The sequence below is a fragment of the Vicia villosa genome, linkage group LG2 (assembly GCF_029867415.1).
Source record: "Vicia villosa cultivar HV-30 ecotype Madison, WI linkage group LG2, Vvil1.0, whole genome shotgun sequence".
NCBI lineage: Eukaryota > Viridiplantae > Streptophyta > Magnoliopsida > Fabales > Fabaceae > Vicia > Vicia villosa.
The window spans coordinates 226,518,422-226,537,177 of NC_081181.1; the positions used below are offsets into that span (position 1 = coordinate 226,518,422).

At 33.7% G+C, this 18,756-nt stretch overlaps 2 protein-coding genes across 2 annotated transcripts; one reads left to right on the plus strand and one right to left on the minus strand.

Moving 5' to 3' along the window:
- The first annotated feature begins 831 nt into the window (after positions 1–831).
- On the plus strand, positions 832–3,012 carry LOC131654102 (root phototropism protein 3-like). Its single transcript, XM_058924524.1, has 2 exons — positions 832–1,634; positions 2,299–3,012. The coding sequence occupies exons 1-2, from the start codon at positions 894–896 to the stop codon at positions 2,842–2,844; spliced, it is 1,287 nt and encodes a 428-aa protein (XP_058780507.1). The 5' UTR covers positions 832–893; the 3' UTR covers positions 2,845–3,012.
- A 100-nt stretch (positions 3,013–3,112) lies between these two features.
- LOC131654101 (uncharacterized) lies at positions 3,113–6,077 on the minus strand. Its single transcript, XM_058924523.1, has 7 exons — positions 5,815–6,077; positions 5,594–5,709; positions 5,384–5,502; positions 5,066–5,228; positions 4,741–4,964; positions 4,332–4,647; positions 3,113–4,225 (listed from the first exon to the last, which is right to left on the minus strand). Exons 1-7 carry the CDS (start codon positions 5,977–5,979, stop codon positions 3,274–3,276), a joined length of 2,055 nt encoding a protein of 684 aa, XP_058780506.1. The 5' UTR covers positions 5,980–6,077; the 3' UTR covers positions 3,113–3,273.
- Between the last annotated feature and the right edge of the window lie 12,679 nt (positions 6,078–18,756).

Here is an 18,756-nt window from a genome sequence, read left to right on the forward strand (position 1 = left end):
TTTCCGCAATAAGAAAAACCTAATCCTCTTGCCCATTTTGTAACCCATTTTTACCAATTTTCTATCGGTTTTTCAGTTGGCACACAAATTCTTTGTTTGAATGGTTTTTAGAATTATTTAGATCAAACTCATGTTCGTTTCCCAATCTAACCGATTGAATTGGCTAGTTCGACTCGATTTTGATGATCTTAAATATAATAATATGCATAATTTATATAGAATTATTACTTGTTGTGTATAAATGTTTGTATATTAAGTATAAGTAAAAATAAATGTCGAACACTTTATAAATAAGGATCCATAAACCTAATATCAAGATTTTAATTAAAATAATATATCAAACTCATTTTATGTGATTGTTTAAAGTTTAATACGATGATTATCAGACTTCCTCACCATCCATTAATAAACACATTCAAAATTATATTTTTGTATTCCAAAAATGGTATAATATTAATAAGAGGTATACTTCTTTAATAAAATAATGAACATGTAAAAAAATTATTAAAAAAAAACTTATAATTTAAAACAAAATAATGTTTCAAAAGGATATTAGAGACTAGAGAGAGCATTGTAGGCATAAATCCTCCAATATTGAGTTAGACAATCCATATTTCTTTTCAAATCCATTTAGCAAAATTAATATGAATCATCTGACTAATATCATATGGTTGAGATTGCTTGAATATGTGGTTAATCTAACCTTACAAAATCTAGATTTGATCCTTAGATGTTGTGTTTTTCACACTACATTTTGGCCTCTAGTTAAAAATGAAAAAGAACAAACCTATCAATGTCATGTTCATACACCATATGAAAACATTATATAAACAAGATTATATCATATACTATAGTACATAATTTCCCCTGCATTATTCTCTATACTCACCAAAATGAAGAAACAATGTTGCAAAGAATCTGAAACAAATCAAAACCAACAACTATCATTGGATTATTGTTGTTGGTTTGAAGATGCATGCATCCTTGACATGGATTACTTTGTCAAAACTCTTTCAAACATCAAACAAAAAGGCGTTCGCGCTGATTTAATCGGTTCAATCATCACTCACTATGCTTCCAAATGGCTCCCCGATCTCGAAGCTTCAAATGCAAATGCAAATGCAAATGCTAGTTCTAATGCTAATTCGCCCGAAAGTGCGACAACATCATGGATCAAGAAAAGATTCTTTGTTGAAACCTTAATCAGTGTTCTTCCACCCGACAAAGATTCAATCCCATGCAACTTCCTTCTCCGGTTACTAAGAACGGCGAACATGGTTTCTGTCGAGGCTACTTATCGAACGGAGCTTGAGAATCGAGTTTCATGGCAGTTAGATCAAGCTTCATTGAAAGAACTCATGATACCTTCTTTTAGTCATACATGTGGAACTCTTTTGGATGTTGAGCTTGTTATTAGATTGGTTAAGAGGTTTCTGAACTTGGATCATGATGGTTCGAAAACCGGTGCTGCTTCTTTGGTTAAGGTTGCTAAGTTGGTTGATTGTTACCTTGCTGAGGTTGGTTTGGATTCTAATTTGAGTTTGTCTCAATTTGTTTCACTTGCTGCTGCTCTTCCTACTCATGCAAGAGCTACTGATGATGGTTTGTATAGAGCCATTGATACTTATCTTAAAGTATGTTTTCTTTCTTATCTTTCTAATTAGTTTCATGTTAATTTTCTTGATTAGTAAAGTTAATTACTCCGAAAAAAACAAGTTTCAAGAGTAAAATTCATTCTGAATATCCTAGAAAGTGTTCTTGTGTGGCGACCAGCACGGTCACCGGTACACCAGACGCTCTGATATGATATGTGTCTGTAAGATTCAAATTCTCTGTAGTCAGGAAGTCGCTAAATTAAAGATCAGACATTTTTTTATTCTAATATATCAAGATTCACATGCAATTGTTTCACAGCAAAAGTCCAAAACTAGATAGGACATGAATCATAAAGCTATAGTTGTAAATTGTTACCAACATTTGGCTTTTTTCTCTTGTCCATATCTTAGCTTGGCCTTTCCTTCATTATAGATATGTTTAATTATTAGTTGTTGCCAAAAAGCACTTCAATTTCCTTCTAAATTCGAGTAATATTCTATTTATCAGTAGGCTATCGATGGTCATTTGATCCTGATCGGATGGTGTATTACAGATTTAAATCTAAAATACCGAGTTTAAAATTATGACTATCTCCGTCTGGTATTGGATACATGGAATTCTAACTACATGCAATACAAATCCATTTAGTCGGGTCGTATTTCATCTGATTTGAGAGTGTCAACTTATATATTTTTGTTATAGGTGCATCCAAGTGTGTCGAAGCAAGAAAGGAAGGGACTGTGTAGACTAATTGATAGCAGGAAACTCACACCGGAAGCCTCACTTCATGCAGCACAAAACGAACGGTTACCTGTGAGAGCTGTTATTCAGGTACTTTTCACCGAGCAAACGAAACTCAATCGCCACATTGATTGGAGTACTTCTTTCAGTAGCTTGAGGAGTCCGAGTGGATATCACGGTGTGTTGGAGACACCAGAACGGTCTCTTTCAAAGCGCGAAATGAATGCGCAGCAAATGGAGATAAAGAAACTGAAGGAAGATGTTCGCAGGCTGCAGAGTCAGTGCAATGCTATGCAAGCGCAGATGGATAAGATGGCTGAGAAGAAGAAAGGTTTCTTCAAATGGAAGAAACTTGGTTTTAGTAAAAGCAACGGAGAGACGGGGAACGTTGAAATAAATGAAACTCAGACTGAATTTGGATTCGGAAGGCAAACACCTATGGACATGAAAACTAGAGTTGTTGTCAAAGGTAGGACTCCTCAAAACTGGAGAAAATCACTGTCATGAAAGAGAAGCGCTGTCATGTGAATAACAGATTAAAAAAATAAGCTGTTATATTATAAGTCTGTTTGATGGAGTTAAGACTTTGGAAATAATATAAGATCGAGACTATTCTGTTCTGTACTCAAACAACCAAGATCATTTTTCGGCTTGTAATTCTTATAAAAGGAATGATTGAATAAGGAAAGTATTACAGTAGATGCTAGAATAAGCAAATTTCTAGCCGAAAAAATATGTTCTTAACAGGAAACTAGACGACGAAACAGAAACGTAATTATTGCAGCCAAAACAACAAGCTGTTATCACTTATTCGATAACTAAAAAATCTTATACACACAAATCAAACAATAGAATCAAACCTATATAGTATTTTGCACACACAAATTGTAATAAAGGGTCGAGAAGCATAAAAAAGCACAAGTCTGCCTCAAACATTCATAGTTTCACTGCTTTCTTGATACTCTTGATGGATGACTTCATCCCTTGAAACAAAGATGGAGATGACGGGATTCGTCTCAAGACCTTTGCACTCTCTGATCTAACAAGTCTTTTTTCCAATTTTTGTTGTTCATCTTTCCAATTTTTTCCAATTTTTGTTTTATCAAAACCATCATTTGTTTCCTCTATTTCAACGGCTTCTTTCTTCTTATCTTGAAGGACTTGCAGCTCCTTCTTTACAGTTCTCAACTCCTTTTGTGGAAACTTCTGGTTCAGTTGTTGGATTATATCTTCAGTCTTACCAAAGGCACTTTCATTTGTTTCTTCTCGTGGATTTGTTCCTTCTTCTTGACCATTCTCTAAAAGCAATTGAAGCCATTTTTCAACATTCCCTTTACCTCGTTGGTTTCTCGTTTCATCATCTTCCTCGTCTTTTTTCTCATGAAAACCGCGGAATGAAAAACCAGGAGTTCTCTTTTCTTCGCTGATTTCTAGCTTCTGAAGTCTCTGCTCAATTAACTTCTCTTCATCCAAAGCCACAGATGATTCGATATGCTCTTCTACCTTCTGCTCGGACTCAACATTATTAGCTGCGATTTTCAGCTCCTCTTCGTTCACAGATAGGCCAGCTTCGGACGCTCTTTGTTCTTCATCCAACAAAACTCTGAGCTCTTTGTGAAAAGGTGTTCTTGGCCTCGCTCTAGGCAAATAAAAAACAGTTTTATTATTCTCCCTCTCTTCTTCGAAAGCGGAATCATCCATTCTGAATCTCTTTCTTCCTTGCTCGAATTCAGGTCTAAGCTGTTTCTCTATGTCATCTTTTTGTTTATACTTCTTATGAAACTCTTTCTCAGCATTATCACAAATTGTTCTCTGTGCTTCAAGTCTAGCCGTTAGTGCATTACTCGCAGCCTGGTTCAATCTTACCTGCTCCTTATAAATCACACTCCTTCAACAAATATATAATCGTTCAATCATTAAAACTTTTCGACTTTAATCGTAACTACCTATAAAGAAAAGTAATAATAATTTGAACTTTGGTTAATGAGGCTTACTGGTGCATGGTGTCTCTAATCATCTTCTCTAGCATGGTTCTATAAGAAGATTGAGCTTCTGCGAGGCGTCTGCATTTTTCTGCTTTCCGCTTACGTTTTATGAGCGCCAATTCGAGGTCTTGAATAACAAGCTTTTCTTCGTCGTTCTTGAGTTTCATTTCATTCACTTCATTATCCAACTTTTGCATTTCTAATTGCATTTTCGAAGCTTCTTCTTTTTGCTTCAAAGAATCTCTGGCCATGACAATTGCTTGGTAGGGGTTTCTAACAAAATTTGGATCTTCATTTTCGTTGCCTTTTGGTTTTCTTGCAGCCACTGAGAAAAAGACATAACATTAACATCAATATCTAATTCTCGATCTTCAAAATCATTAGTATGATTAATCTTATTAGGAGCAATGACACTGACCTATTGCAGAAGACATAGGCCTTGTCTTCTTATTGTGATCAAGCTGTCTTAAAGCTAAAGCATCATAAGGATCCCTTCGCGACTCGACTATCGCAGCCGGAGCTAGTCCAACTTCTTCGCTAAAACCAATGAAGTGTTGCGGAAAAGAATGAGAATCCACTATTTGTGTATCATTCAACTCATGATTTTCTCCTTCAGAGAACAGAAATGAAAAGCCTCTATGCCTGTCATTCACAATCACAATCACAAATATCATCATCACATACCCTCCCATCGTAATGCAAATCGAGAAACAGTATAAGTAGTAGAGAATCAGAAAACATACCTAAAATCAGATTTTGAAGAAGCGAAAATAGACAAAAACTGATTCACAGATATCCCCAATTGGAAATCCCACCATGGAACCAAGAATTCAAGTTTATTTTTCTTCCTTCTGTAAACTTGTCTTTGAACTATCCTTAGATTGCTTAGAACAGTTAAGCCTCCCCCTACAAAATTGGCATCCCAAAAGAATCAAAATCACACCAAAGCCTAATTTGTTTGTAGCTCAATTAAGATAATTTCAACCGAAAAATCACTTATATTAATCTATAAATATTCATGGAAAAGCTAAACAAAAAAGTGAGAGAAAGAGCTTAATTACTTGAACAAGGAAACCAATGATCAAAATCCCAAGCAAGAGGAGAAGCTGAATCAGCATGATAATACAAAACATTACCATAAGCATCAACTCGAATCACCGCCGGATCAAAACCAGCATTCCTAAAATTTCAACCAAACAAAATTAACATCAATCAACACATACAAACAAATAAACAACACATGAGAATTGAAAATTTTCATGACTTGTTACCCTAGATGACTGAGCTGGTTCCACAAGATACTGACAAAGATTCTTGGTTTAGTTGTCGGTTTAGCTTTTGGATCAATAATTGGAAACATGTCATCCAAAAAACTTGCTCTTTCAACCTAAGTGAAACATTAACATTAACAAATGTTACAAATGACCCAGAACAGTTTTCACCTCAAAGATTAAATTTTTAATACAAAAACAAAGAAAGAACAAATGGGTACCTCATCATCATGCAAAGCATAAGGGAGAAAACTGAAAGGAGGGCCATGGCTATAAGGACTGAAACCACGGTCACGACAGAGTTTAGCATAGGCTTTTGGGTATCCGAGGTTGTCGTTGACGACCATTTCCTCGGAAGTGAAAGTGAAACCATAATCTTGTGCCATTGTTGTTGAAATTCAAGATTGTGTTGTTGTTTGTTGTTGTGATGAGTAAATTGGGAGAGCGTGTGTTATGTTGAAGAAGTAGTAACCAACGGTCGAATTGGAATGTTACTATTTAAACCGAAAAAAAATGATTAATTCGAAATTGGAAAGTGATTCGATGTTTTACTAAGGTAACGGTTACATGAGACGGAGTAATAAAAGAGGTTGTTGTGGATTTTTTTGTAGGACCAAAGTGTCCTTGAATTTGAGATATTTCAATTCAATAAGTGGGGATTAGTTGTATTTTTTTTTTATCACCAACTCGTATTTTTTTTCCGACCTCCTCCCGATCGCAGTTGCAAGGATCGAACTGTGGTCCTCCTACGAAATTCAGCGTTAATATCACTGAACAAATTAATGATAGTATCGAAAATTTGAAATTAGAAAGTTGTGATAATGATTGGATTTAATTTGGTTTGAACAATAATAATTGATAATTGGGGCCACTGCCCAAAAGACCCTTTTATGTCAAGGTAAACTTTCAAAAAGAGTAATGTTTTCTTCCAAGAGATGTTCTTTGATTATTACTATCATTAATGGGGTCAGTAGATTTGAATTTAGGACCATGTTAGTTTTGGGCTTGTTGTAACTAGTAGGCCACGTTGTTTGTGGACTTGTTGTGACAAGTAGGAGAATTTATCTTGGCACTCTCAAATTTAATTTGGCATCTCCTGTATTTTTATATTGATAAAAATGTTCTTTTTATTGTTTATCTATTAAAAATATTTATTTGGTAAAAAAAAATTCATTTTGGAGAATTGATAAAACAATAAAAAGAAATCCAATAGTAATAAGGAAGAATTCGGTATAAACAAAAACTTTAATATTTGGTTCACAATTGATACATGAGATTTGATACCATATGACAGTTGATATTTGAAACCATTTAACATTTGATAGTTGATATTTGATATTGATACCATAACATAACATTTGATATTTGATTAACATAAAACAGTTGATATTAGTTGATATCATTTAACTATTAAAAGCATTAATCCGACCATACCATTTGACAGATACCATAACCAGTTGATAGCATAAAATAGACCATACCATTTTTGAGTTACAAGCATAAAACATACCATACCATTTGACAGTTAAAAGCATAGAACATACCATACTATTTGACACTTACGATAACTAAGTAATAACATATAACAAACCATACCATTTGATTAACATAAAACAACTGGTTCATACAATTTAATTAATATAAAACAATTGGTTCATACAGGCCATATTACATCAAAATATAATGGTTCATAACATACCATATTACATCAAAAGGTTGTGGTTCATAACAGACCATATTATATCAAAAGATCATGGTTCACAACAACCATTTACATCAAAATATCATGGTTCATAACAAACCACTAGTCATTACAAAATAGCTCAAACATAAAACAACATTGCATCTAATCTTGAGTAGTTTGATGTGCTTGTGATCTTTGTCCAATTACAGTATGGTTTTCACTTGTCTTTTTCTTTCCTTTTCCACCCTTATTGGTCTTTGCCTTGTTTCCTCCCTTTGGTATTGCTCTTTTAGTTGTCCTTTTACCCAAGTTCTTTTATTATGACCAATTTCTCCATATTTCTAAAATGTAATTGTTGCAAGTCTCCTTGAAAGCACATGAGGGTTCTTTTGCTCATCACTTGTCTTGTTTCTCAGCTCTTTTGGACGACCAATTGCTCGTCTCATAACAGAAGTAAAAATTGGCACATGATCAACCATAGGCCACAAGTGTGGTCCTTTTGTTCGAAATATAATATTTGAATATGTCTTCTCAAAAGTTGACTTCCTGAAATAATCAAAGAATGTTACAATTCATACAATAAAAAAATCAAAGAATAATCAAAGAATGAAAAATCTGAAGCATACCTATAATACTCAACCACATAATTTTCAGGTTGTTTTTTGATGTTCCAAATGCATGTGATGACATGACAACAAGGTATGCTAGAAAAATCCCATTTTCTACATGAACATGTTTCATTTTTACGATTAACACAGTAGGTCTCAATCCCATTGGTCACACCAACTATTGAAAGGTCCGCATCACCATGCCATATTGGAGTCCACCCCTGCACATGTTTTTTTTTATTCTTCTCTATGACAAGTTGGATTCTATGACAGACAATTCCACCATACCATTTGCAACAACTCCTTCTATTTTGTTATCTTGTTGTATAATATTTAATCCACTCCACAAAGTGATTATTGGCTTGTCTCTATGTTCCAATATAGCCTTGTTAAAAGTCTCACACATGTTGTTTACTTGCATATCACACTTTGTATATGTCTTGAAATGTGATTTGGTTCAAAGTTATGTCGTGTATCCATCATGTCCTTCCATGCATTTTCATTCAAATATTCCGTTCTCTGCATTGCTCTTCCCCATAATGGTATTGTAGTTGTCCTAGTTGTTTCCCGTATCACCTCTTTTAACTTCAATCCAGTGTATTTCTTCTTCCAATTCTCATATAGATGTTTTACACAAAGTTTATGCTCCATATGGGCACCAACATCTTGATTTGCAGGAATCAACCCCTAGCACATAAGAAATAAAGACATAAGAAACTATATATGACATAAGAAATTAAATAAAGACCTAAGAAATTATATAAGACAATATACCTTCTATGTGTCATAAAAATATAGTCATCTGCTCTCTGATTGAATGCACTTAAATCTTTCAGAAGAAGGTGTAAGAACCACTTCCATGAATCTTTGGTCTCAGCTTCAACAATTGCATATGCAATTGAAAAGATTTGGTTGTTACCATCCTATATTCTTGACATTAATTGCCCACAATATCCCCCCTTCAAAAAGCAAGCATCCAAACCAATAAATGACCTACATGTCTTGGTAAATCATGCCTTAACATGCAGTCGGATTTTAGTCTCCCCCATTTTAGAAACTAGTTTTTCGGTCCTTGAACTTTACATCATTTGAAATTTAGTCGGTCCCCTCTAATTTTGTTTAGGAGATAGTGATGATTATTAGGACAAAAAATTTATTTTTAATTAGTTGAAAATATTGACTAGGATGATTTATTTATTAATATTTTTTAATTAATAAATGATTTATTTAATTAAGTTAAACAAAGTTTATTTAAAAATTTATTTAAACAAATTTTAAAATAATAATTTTAGGCCTTTAACTCAATATTGTGTAAAACCTTTTTACTCCAACCCACAAGTGATTTAGTAATTGAGTTTGTTTAATCTATATAAACACCAAAATTCTTTTTATAGAAAACTATGTGAGACTATACTATGTACAAAAATGTAAACTCCATGGCTCTATACTTGGCAAATTTTAAAATGTTCTGGTTTTATCTTGGCTTCATTTTTAATACTAATTTCTTACTCCTATCTCTAATAATATACTTGTACTACTTAACTCTATCTATGCTTTTAATTTCTCCCATTTCCAACTTTAATTTCTTACTGTAATACTAATACTACTTGACTCTATCTATCGTTTGTATCGGGACATAGTGCATGACTTGCCCACAAACTCCAATACTATTACGATATTCACTCTTGCAACAAGATGAGGTACAAACCTGCATATTACTGTTGAACAAGGTAAGAATACAAGTAACTGATATTGTAAACTTTGCTTGATATTAAAAACAGAAAGACTGGCTGCATAAATAGCCTTACATAAACTGAACTTCCTATTTTTCAGCACACTATGCTAAAGAATAGGTCTTAACCTAGATACTCCTTTTGAATAAGAGTTTTATTAACCGACTAAAAAACAAATATTAATTAAAAACAGATATTAATATTCCAACAATTCCTCCCCTAAGCTAAACATGCATACAGCATTTTAGTTTAATCTTCTGCTGCTTGTACTCCCAGGTGCTTCCGAAATTTCTCAAATTGGTCCAACTTCAATGGCTTGGTCATGATATCCGCAAGCTGATCATTTGTTCCACAAAACTTTATATCCACAGCTCCATCCTTAGTTAGATTTCTCAGAAAATGAAATCTCACATCAATGTGTTTACTTCTTCCATGAAAAACGGGATTCTTGGCCAGCTTAATGGTAGAAGAATTATCACAAAACATTGTAACGCAGTCAGATTGAGTACCTTTAACTTGTTTTAGGATGTGTTGCATCCAAACACATTGGCAAGCACAGGACGCAGCAGCTACGTATTCGGCCTCAGTCGTAGAAAGAGTAACTACTGGCTGCTTCTTGGATGCCCATGCAACAGCTCCACCACTTAACATGAATACATAGCCTGATGTACTTTTCCTGTCATCTATATCACCAGCATAATCGCTGTCTGTGTAAGCTACTAACTCGTCTTTGCATCCTTTTCCGTAGAAGATGCCGAGATCAATTGTTGACTTGATGTACCTTAAAATTCTTTTGGCTGCAAGCATGTGTACTTCCTTTGGATTGGACATGAATCGACTAATGAGACACACAGAATACATTAAGTCGGGCCTGGTTGCTGTCATATACATCAAACTCCCCACCATCTGCTTGAAAAGAGTTCCATCAACTTGTTTCCCTTCCTCTTTTTTTGACAACTTAATACTTCCAGGGACTATTGGATTCTTTACTCCATTACAGCTTCCCATGCCGAATCTCTCGAGAACTTCTCCCGCATACTTCTTTTGGCTTATGTGTATTCCTCTCGCATTTTGACGCACTTCAACTCCCAAAAAGTACTTCATTTCGCCTAAATCGGTCATCTCAAATTCTCTTTTCATAGAATTTTTGAAACTTTGCATCATGATCAGATCATTACTAGTAAAAATAAGATCATCAACATAAATACTTACAATCAATATTTTATCTTCCTCCCTTTTTATAAAAAGGGTGTGTTCATAGCAGCTCCCTTCGAAACCTTCATTGACAAAGTAACTTTCGATCCTGCTGAACCATGCTCTTGGAGCTTGCTTCAACCCGTAAAGTGCCTTTTTCAGCTTGTAGACTTTGCTCTCCTCTCCTTTTACTTCATATCCCTGCGGTTGTGATACATATACATTCTCGTGCAGCTCTCCGTGCAAAAATGAACTTTTGACATCCAATTGATAGAGTTTCCAACCATTTCTTGCTGCTAGAGCTATAACCATGCGGATGGTATCCCATCTTGCAACTGGGGCAAAAACCTCGTCGTAGTCTACACCTTTCTCCTGTGCATAACCCTTGGCCACCAAGCGAGCTTTGCACTTGCTAACTTCACCGTTTTCATCCAGTTTTGTTTTGTAGACCCACTTTACACCTATTATTTTTGCTTCTGAAGGAGCTTGAACTAACTCCCAGGCTTGGTTCTTTCTTATTGCTGCTATTTCTTTGTCCATGGCATCTCTCCAATTTTTCTTCTTCACTGCTTCTTCATAATAAATTGGATCATCAGTAGACATAAACATAAGAAAATTTTGTACCTCATCTTCTGATAATTCTCCTCCGCTTGTATAGTCCTGAAGATAGGTTGGAACTCTTCTTACTCTCTTCTCTAAATTTGGCGGAGTTACCGATTCATTTGAAGAAGAATCAGTTGCTTCTAAGTTTTCTTCTTCTTCTGCTTCACTTGCGGTATTTTCATTTTCATGCTCATCTAATTCCTCACGTGTTTCCTCATCGGCTTCACCCCAATCAAGTACTTCACTTTTTGATTCAGCATTTGTCCTCCCCCAATTCCAGCAGCCATCTTCTTCAAAGATTACATCCCGACTGATTGTTACCTTCATTGTTAAAGGGTTTATCATTTTATACCCTTTTGACTTCTCGCTATATCCAATGAAAACCTGCTTTTGGCTTCTAGCATCAAGTTTGAGTCTTCTAGCATCTGGTACGTGAACATTTCCTACGCATCCGAACACTTTAAAGTGTTCGACACTAGGCTTGAAACCACTCCAACATTCTTCTGGTGTTTTGTCTTTTACAGCAGATGTGGGACTTCTGTTGAGCACATGACAAGCCCATTTTGCGGCTTCCGGCCAAAACGTTTTGGGCAGCCTCTTCTCTTCTAATATGCAGCGTACCATATTCATAATTGTGCGATTCTTGCGCTCTGCGACTCCGCTTTGTTGCGGTGTATAAGCTGTTGTCAATTGACGCTTGATTCCTTGAGCTTTACAGAAGTTTGAAAATTCATTTGAGTTGAATTCTCCTCCTCTATCTGTTCTTAAACAACACAGTGCCAAACTAGTCTCCTTCTCTGCCATAGTTTTAAATTCTTTGAAAGTAGTAAAAGCTTCACTTTTCTCATTTAAAAGGTAAACCCAAAGTTTTCGACTGAAATCATCAATGAATGTCAGTATGTACCTTTTGTTTCCATGTGATTCAGGAGAAATTGGACCACATATATCTGAGTGAATAAGCTGCAGTTGTTGTTTGGCCCTCCAGATGCTTTTCTTAGGGATGGCTTCTCGATGTTGTTTTCCCACCATGCAGCTTGTACAAATTTTTGATGAAGCATTTAATTTTGGAATCCCTCGAACCAAGTTCTTGTTATGCAGCAGCGCAAGATTCTTATAGCTCAAGTGACCAAACCTTTTATGCCATATTTCACCGAGATCATCAACGTTTGCATTGAAACATGTAGGCGCCGATATAAGAATGTTTGTTGTCACAAGGAACATTCTGTTGATGGTCATCAAGCTTTCCATTATGCAGCCTCTGTTCGGATGATATAGCTTACAAACTCCATGCTTAATTACAATTGTGATGCCTCGATCTTGGAGCTGCCCAATACTCAGTAAGTTATTGCATAGTTCAGGAATAAAAAATACGTCACTTACAATATGATTGCTTCCTCCGAACTCCAATCTGATGTTTCCCTTTCCCATTACTTCTAGCTTTGAGTTATTTCCAAGCTTAACTGAGTGCCTGAAGCTTTCATCCAGCTGCATGAACCATTCCTTGTTTCCGGACATATGATTTGAGCATCCGGAATCAAGAAACCATACTCCTTTCTTGTTTTGATGAGAATCTGATTGTGCCATCAGCAACATCTCCTCCTCTTCATTAAACTCGGCATAATTCACTCTTTTCTCCCAGGTTGGGCACTCATACTGATAGTGTCCCAGCTTATGACACCTGTAGCATTCCACCGCATCCCTACTCGTAAATTGTCGGCCTCTACCTCTTCCTCGGCCTCTCATCACGCCTCTGCCTCTTTCATAACGCTCCTCGTGTGTCACCTTCAGTGCCTGCTCCTCCTCATTTGATCCCTTCATTCTTTGCTCATGAATAAGCAGACTGCTTTGGAGTTCATCAACGGTTAGAGTTTCCACATTGTTAGACTCCTCAATGGAGCACACAACATAGTTGAATCTTGGCACAAGAGACCTCAGAATTTTTGCAGTAATGTCGTTTTCTTTCAAAATCTCTCCGCAGGCTTTCATCCGTTTTGCTATGGAGAGAGCTCGTCCAAAGTATGCATTGACAGATTCTCCCTCTTTCATTTTCAGTATTTCAAACTCAGTCCTCAAAGTTTGAAGCTGCGCTCTCTTTACTCTAGTTGAACCTTTGAACTTTTGCTTCATTGAGTCCCATATCTACTTTGAGGTGTCATCATTTAGTATTGTCTCCATGATTTCTCTATCAATGGCTTGATAAAGATAATTCTTCACCTTTCTGTCCTTCAACTGCTGCTCTGCAATTGTTTTTGCCTCCTCATCAGTTGGCTCCCGGTTTTGTGGACCAATAACCACTCCATCCTCGACCAAGTTCCACATTTCTTTAGATCGGAGGAAGTTCTCCATCAGTTTCGCCCAATGCTCATAGAAACCATCAAATTTGGGAATTGCTGGTTGCACAAATCTGCTGGTACTGCTACTTTCTGTCATTCTCACAGATTTTCTCTCTCGTGTTTAGTTTCCTCAAACTCTCTTTCTCTGATCAGGCCTCTTTGACGAGGCTCTGATACCAAATGTTGAACAAGGTAAGAATACAAGTAACTGATATTGTAAACTTTGCTTGATATTAAAAACAGAAAGACTGGCTGCATAAATAGCCTTACATAAACTGAACTTCCTATTTTTCAGCACACTATGCTAAAGAATAGGTCTTAACCTAGATACTCCTTTTGAATAGGAGTTTTATTAACCGACTAAAAAACAAATATTAATTAAAAACAGATATTAATATTCCAACAATTACCCTTTCGGAGCTTTTATGTCCTCTTCGTTATCAATAAGTTATTCAGTTCAGAGTGCACATGAAAGCACTTTACCATGCTTGTAGTTTACTTATGAACTTGTAGAGCCTTTAATCATTTACCTACTCTCTTGCAGATGGTAGTAATGACTCATGAAATATAGTATAGTTCCACATCGATATTTGTAAAGAGAAATTTCAAATTTATATAGGTTAAAATTTGTCTAATGGATTTTAAAGTTTTCTAAAGTAATTTTTAAATAAAATTTGTCTTAAATAATTTTCAAAATATATTTGTAAAAAATCTTAATTAATAAAAAATTATTTTAGTCAATATATTTGTAAGTCTTATCATACTACCCCTAAATTTTTTTTGACAATTAATATTTGATTTTTTTTAAATATAATCACTAATATAAAATTATACTTTTATATATATTTTTGGAAAACCCCGTATATATAGCAAATTAAAAAAAAATGATAAAAAACATAAATTTTTAATTTGATTTAAAAAAAAAACACACACATAAAAGCATATATATATTTTTTCAAAATCTATGATTTTATACCGAATGTTTTAAAATAAACGGTATAAAATTATGTTTTTTATATCGGTTTTTTCTCATATTTGGTATAAAATCATAAATCATAATTTTATAGCGGTTTTTTCAAATATTCGAAAAATTAAAAAATATCTCAAAAACTAGCATGATTTATTGGATTTTTTTGAAAATTCTGATAAAATTAATACTACAGGATTTTTCTGAATTATGGGAAAAATTCATAACTTCTAGTGTTTTTGAAAAAAGATTAGTAAAATTTGTCACGTATCGATTTTTTTGAAAAAATTAATAAAAATGCTTTTTGAATTTTTTAATTGGTCTACTGAATTATTTTATTGACCTATTGCATACCATATTTTCATTAACCTATCGAATTTTTCGCATGAGATTGTTAATGAAATAAATGAAAGAAATATTTTGATATTAGAAAAAATTGGAGGGTGCAAGGATAAATTCTCCTAGAGTGACTCAATCTAAGTGGGCCTAACACCCGTGAAGTAGTAAACTTGGCCCATTGAATTGGCCATGAAAATCCCAGCTCCTTTGTATTTAAAAACCCTTTCTATCCTATTTTTGTTTAGGGTGAGAGTAGATCAGGCAAACTAACAAATGTTTATGATATAATTTACACCGATTTAATTTAGCTCATACCTTTTTTAAATTAAAAATATTAAAAAAATATTGTAAGTTTATTTAATTAAAAAGATTAAATTTTCGGGGTCCTGCATGACCATGACATATAAATGTCAATTCGATTTTTGGTTAACATCATATTTTCACTTCCAATTTCACCATCTCACCATCTCGACTAAGATAGAAATTTTGGAATATACACTGTATTTACAAACTTGTTTAAGTATTGCATGGAACCTAAAGTAAAATAATATAAAATGAACTATTAACAAATTAGAAAGTTTATATTTGATGTTACAAAATTATGTTTTTAAAAATATTTTGTCATAAATATTGAAGAGGGTGAAATAGAGAATTCAATGGGACGGAGTGGAGGATGTGGAGGATACATCTTTATTCAAATCTATTTTTTATTTCAAATCTATTTGAGTCCTTGAAGATTTCTATTTGATAATACATCACAATATTTTTATATTAAATTTTTATCTCAAGTTTAGTTTGCAACTTTTATATCAATATCAGAGTTTAAGAGAATAACTTTCTCTTGATTTGAAGTTACATATCAGAATGATAAGAGCACCGGTTACACAAGAAAAACTTTTGTCCTGACTTTCTCTTGATTTGAAATTACATTTTCAGAATTATTGTGTGTTTTCAAATGAAAACAAGTCTTATTTATTAATAAAATATTTGGCCAAGAAAGAAAATTTTTTGGGGTCAAATCTGCATCATAATCGATTAGACTATTATCACATATCGTTATATGAAAGTTATTCATGTATGTGTAATGTTGTGAGATCGATCTCTTACCCGAATAACCAATATTATCGCATTACATATGAATGTTAAACCTTGTTGGTGTACGGGTGAGTGAGTACAGTCCCACATCGCCTTTGAATGACTGGAATATTGAATTTATAAGAATGAAAATTCATATACCTAATGACTTAAGATTTTAAGTGGATATGTGGTGCACCCCTCTCTTGTGATTCTAGAGCATTAATCTCGTTGTTGCAATAGTAGTTGCTGAGCAAGTAGCTTTTGTTGCTGCCAGTGACGAATCCAAAAATATTTATAGGTGAGGACTAAAAAAATATTGTAAATTTTTGCAAAAATACATAATTATAAGGACAAATAAACTCTAACAGAGTATAACATATGTAAATACATTTGTAATTTACAACTTACCATATTCTAAAAATATTTAATATTGTTTTTCATTGTGAACACTTCTCTCAATATATGTAATTAAATAATTATTCAAACACTCATTTTTCACAACTGCAGATTTCATTTTTTTTACAAAATTCACAGTAGAAAAAAATATATTATTTTGCTATTTCTTAATGAGAGAATCTTCATTGATAACAAAGAAAACAGAAGATGAAGGGTGGGGGGACCATAACCAAAACCCCTAAAGAAAAAACTAACCTCAGGGCCGGCCCAACATATTTGGAGGCCCGAGGCAAATTAAATAAAAATATTTTAATAAAAATTAACATTAATTTAATAAAATTATTTTTTTTTATTTAATATTATTTTTTAGATTTATCTAATATGAATTTATTAAAAATAGTTTAAATTAAATAGATCTCATTTTTTTTAGCATTCGCACTATGGTTCCCATGGAAAAGGGTCATAGTAATTCAGAGTTTGTGCCGAGAGGTACGGGTACTGGCCAAGCATAGTTTTCACCTAAAAATCGAACCCAATATTTTCTGAATTACATCATTTATTTGAAGATAAAATTTTCTTTATAATAATAAAAAAAGAAAATGAGATATTATATAAAAACTAAGAATATTAAAAGTCCACAAATTACTCATGTTTTATACATAAAATTATTTATTAAATTTTTATAATTGTGTAAATCTATTAACTTATAGTAAAAAATGTTTTTTATTTTTCTATTATTTGTTGTGCTCAATAATAATCTATAGATAAAAGAAATTTTGTGCTCACTTGTTTTCATTTTACTCTCAAATCTCTTTCATTATTTGTTTTTGTAATATGCCTTTGTTTTATTTTTTATATTATAGTATTGATTAAACTAATGATTTAAACACATAAGAAGCCAAATTGTAGAACATTCATATTGCAAAACAGCCGTATATATCAACTGTTGATATTATATGCAATATGCAAACAAAAGTAGTACTCAGTATTGTGTTTTCAAAAAGTGAGGCCTTTCAAAAAGTGAGGCCCTAGGCGGTAGCCTAATTGGCCTACCCCTAGGGCCGGGCCTGACTAACCTAACTATGGAAAAACTAAATTTGTTGAAAAAAAATCATCCCAAGCCTCTTTGATGACATGATTATACCAAGTAATGTTTCTATTTATTATGCCTAAGCTAACAAGAGCATCAACACAGATGTTTCCCTCTCTATAGATATGTGTTATCATAAAACCCCGATTTCTGAAGTTGCTCAAACAGTTCAACCATCGACTTCTAATAGAGCAAAGTGCAAAGTTTGGATTCTGAATTGCCCTAACTACAGTTAAAGAGTCAGACTCAATTCAAAGATTGTCCCAATGCTTACCAGGAGCAACCTCCATGGTCATAATCACTCCCATAAATTCCGCCAAAAAGGCATTGCCTTACCAATGAAGAAGGATAAAGAACCCACATGATCACCATTGGAATTTCTAAACATCACCCCACAAGCACACATGAAAGGAGTACCAACAACCACACCATCAGAATTGCCGTTGATCCACCCATGTAAGGGAGGCTTCCAAAGGACATCAATGTTATCCTTGATCTTCGGGTGATTGATGTTGATGTTAAGATTCTTGAGGATTGAGTAATCGGGTATGCTAAGGGAGCCACTAATACGAGAGTTATTGCCAACAATAAACATCAAGCTAGCAATATTTCTGGAGCAAGCTTTCCAATTAGCAGAATGAGCATCAAATCTAGTTTTGTTTCTAGCATGTCAAACTTCATAAAAGAGAAATTGAATGTCAGCCATAATGACAGTTTTGCATTGAGCAGATCAACCTTTATCGTGATCTTCCAATAGTCCTCAATGCAAAAAATGGACTGATTGATATTAAAGTTAGAAGTAAACTAGTTCCAAATATTTTTCACAAAGTAGCAATCATAGAGAGATGAGGAGAGAATTCAACATTGATCTGACAAATGGAGCACTGGGAAGGAAAATAAACTCAGATAAAATAACTTAGAGATGATAAATTTAAAAACCAAAAAACTTAGATAAAATAAACTCGTACTTGTAAAAATAGTTTCTATTTGATAGTGGTTATAATTAACTCATACTTGTAAAATAAAATAAAAATAAAAAATGTTATTTATTGTTTAATTAAAAAAACATAGATAAAATTGAGAAAAAATAAACACATAAAATTTAAATTCTAAATATTTGAACTGGTTTATAAATGTGA

Coding starts and splice junctions, on each gene's coding strand:
- LOC131654101 (XM_058924523.1), bottom strand. CDS start 5,979: ATGGCACAAGATTATGGTTTCACTTTCACTTCCGAGGAAATGGTCGTC. Junction 5,503..5,593: donor AACCAGCTCAGTCATCTAGG/GTAACAAGTCAT, acceptor TTGAAATTTTAG/GAATGCTGGTTTTGATCCGG. Junction 4,965..5,065: donor TCTTCAAAATCTGATTTTAG/GTATGTTTTCTG, acceptor TGTGAATGACAG/GCATAGAGGCTTTTCATTTC.
- LOC131654102 (XM_058924524.1), top strand. CDS start 894: ATGAAGAAACAATGTTGCAAAGAATCTGAAACAAATCAAAACCAACAA. Junction 1,635..2,298: donor CCATTGATACTTATCTTAAA/GTATGTTTTCTT, acceptor TTTTTGTTATAG/GTGCATCCAAGTGTGTCGAA.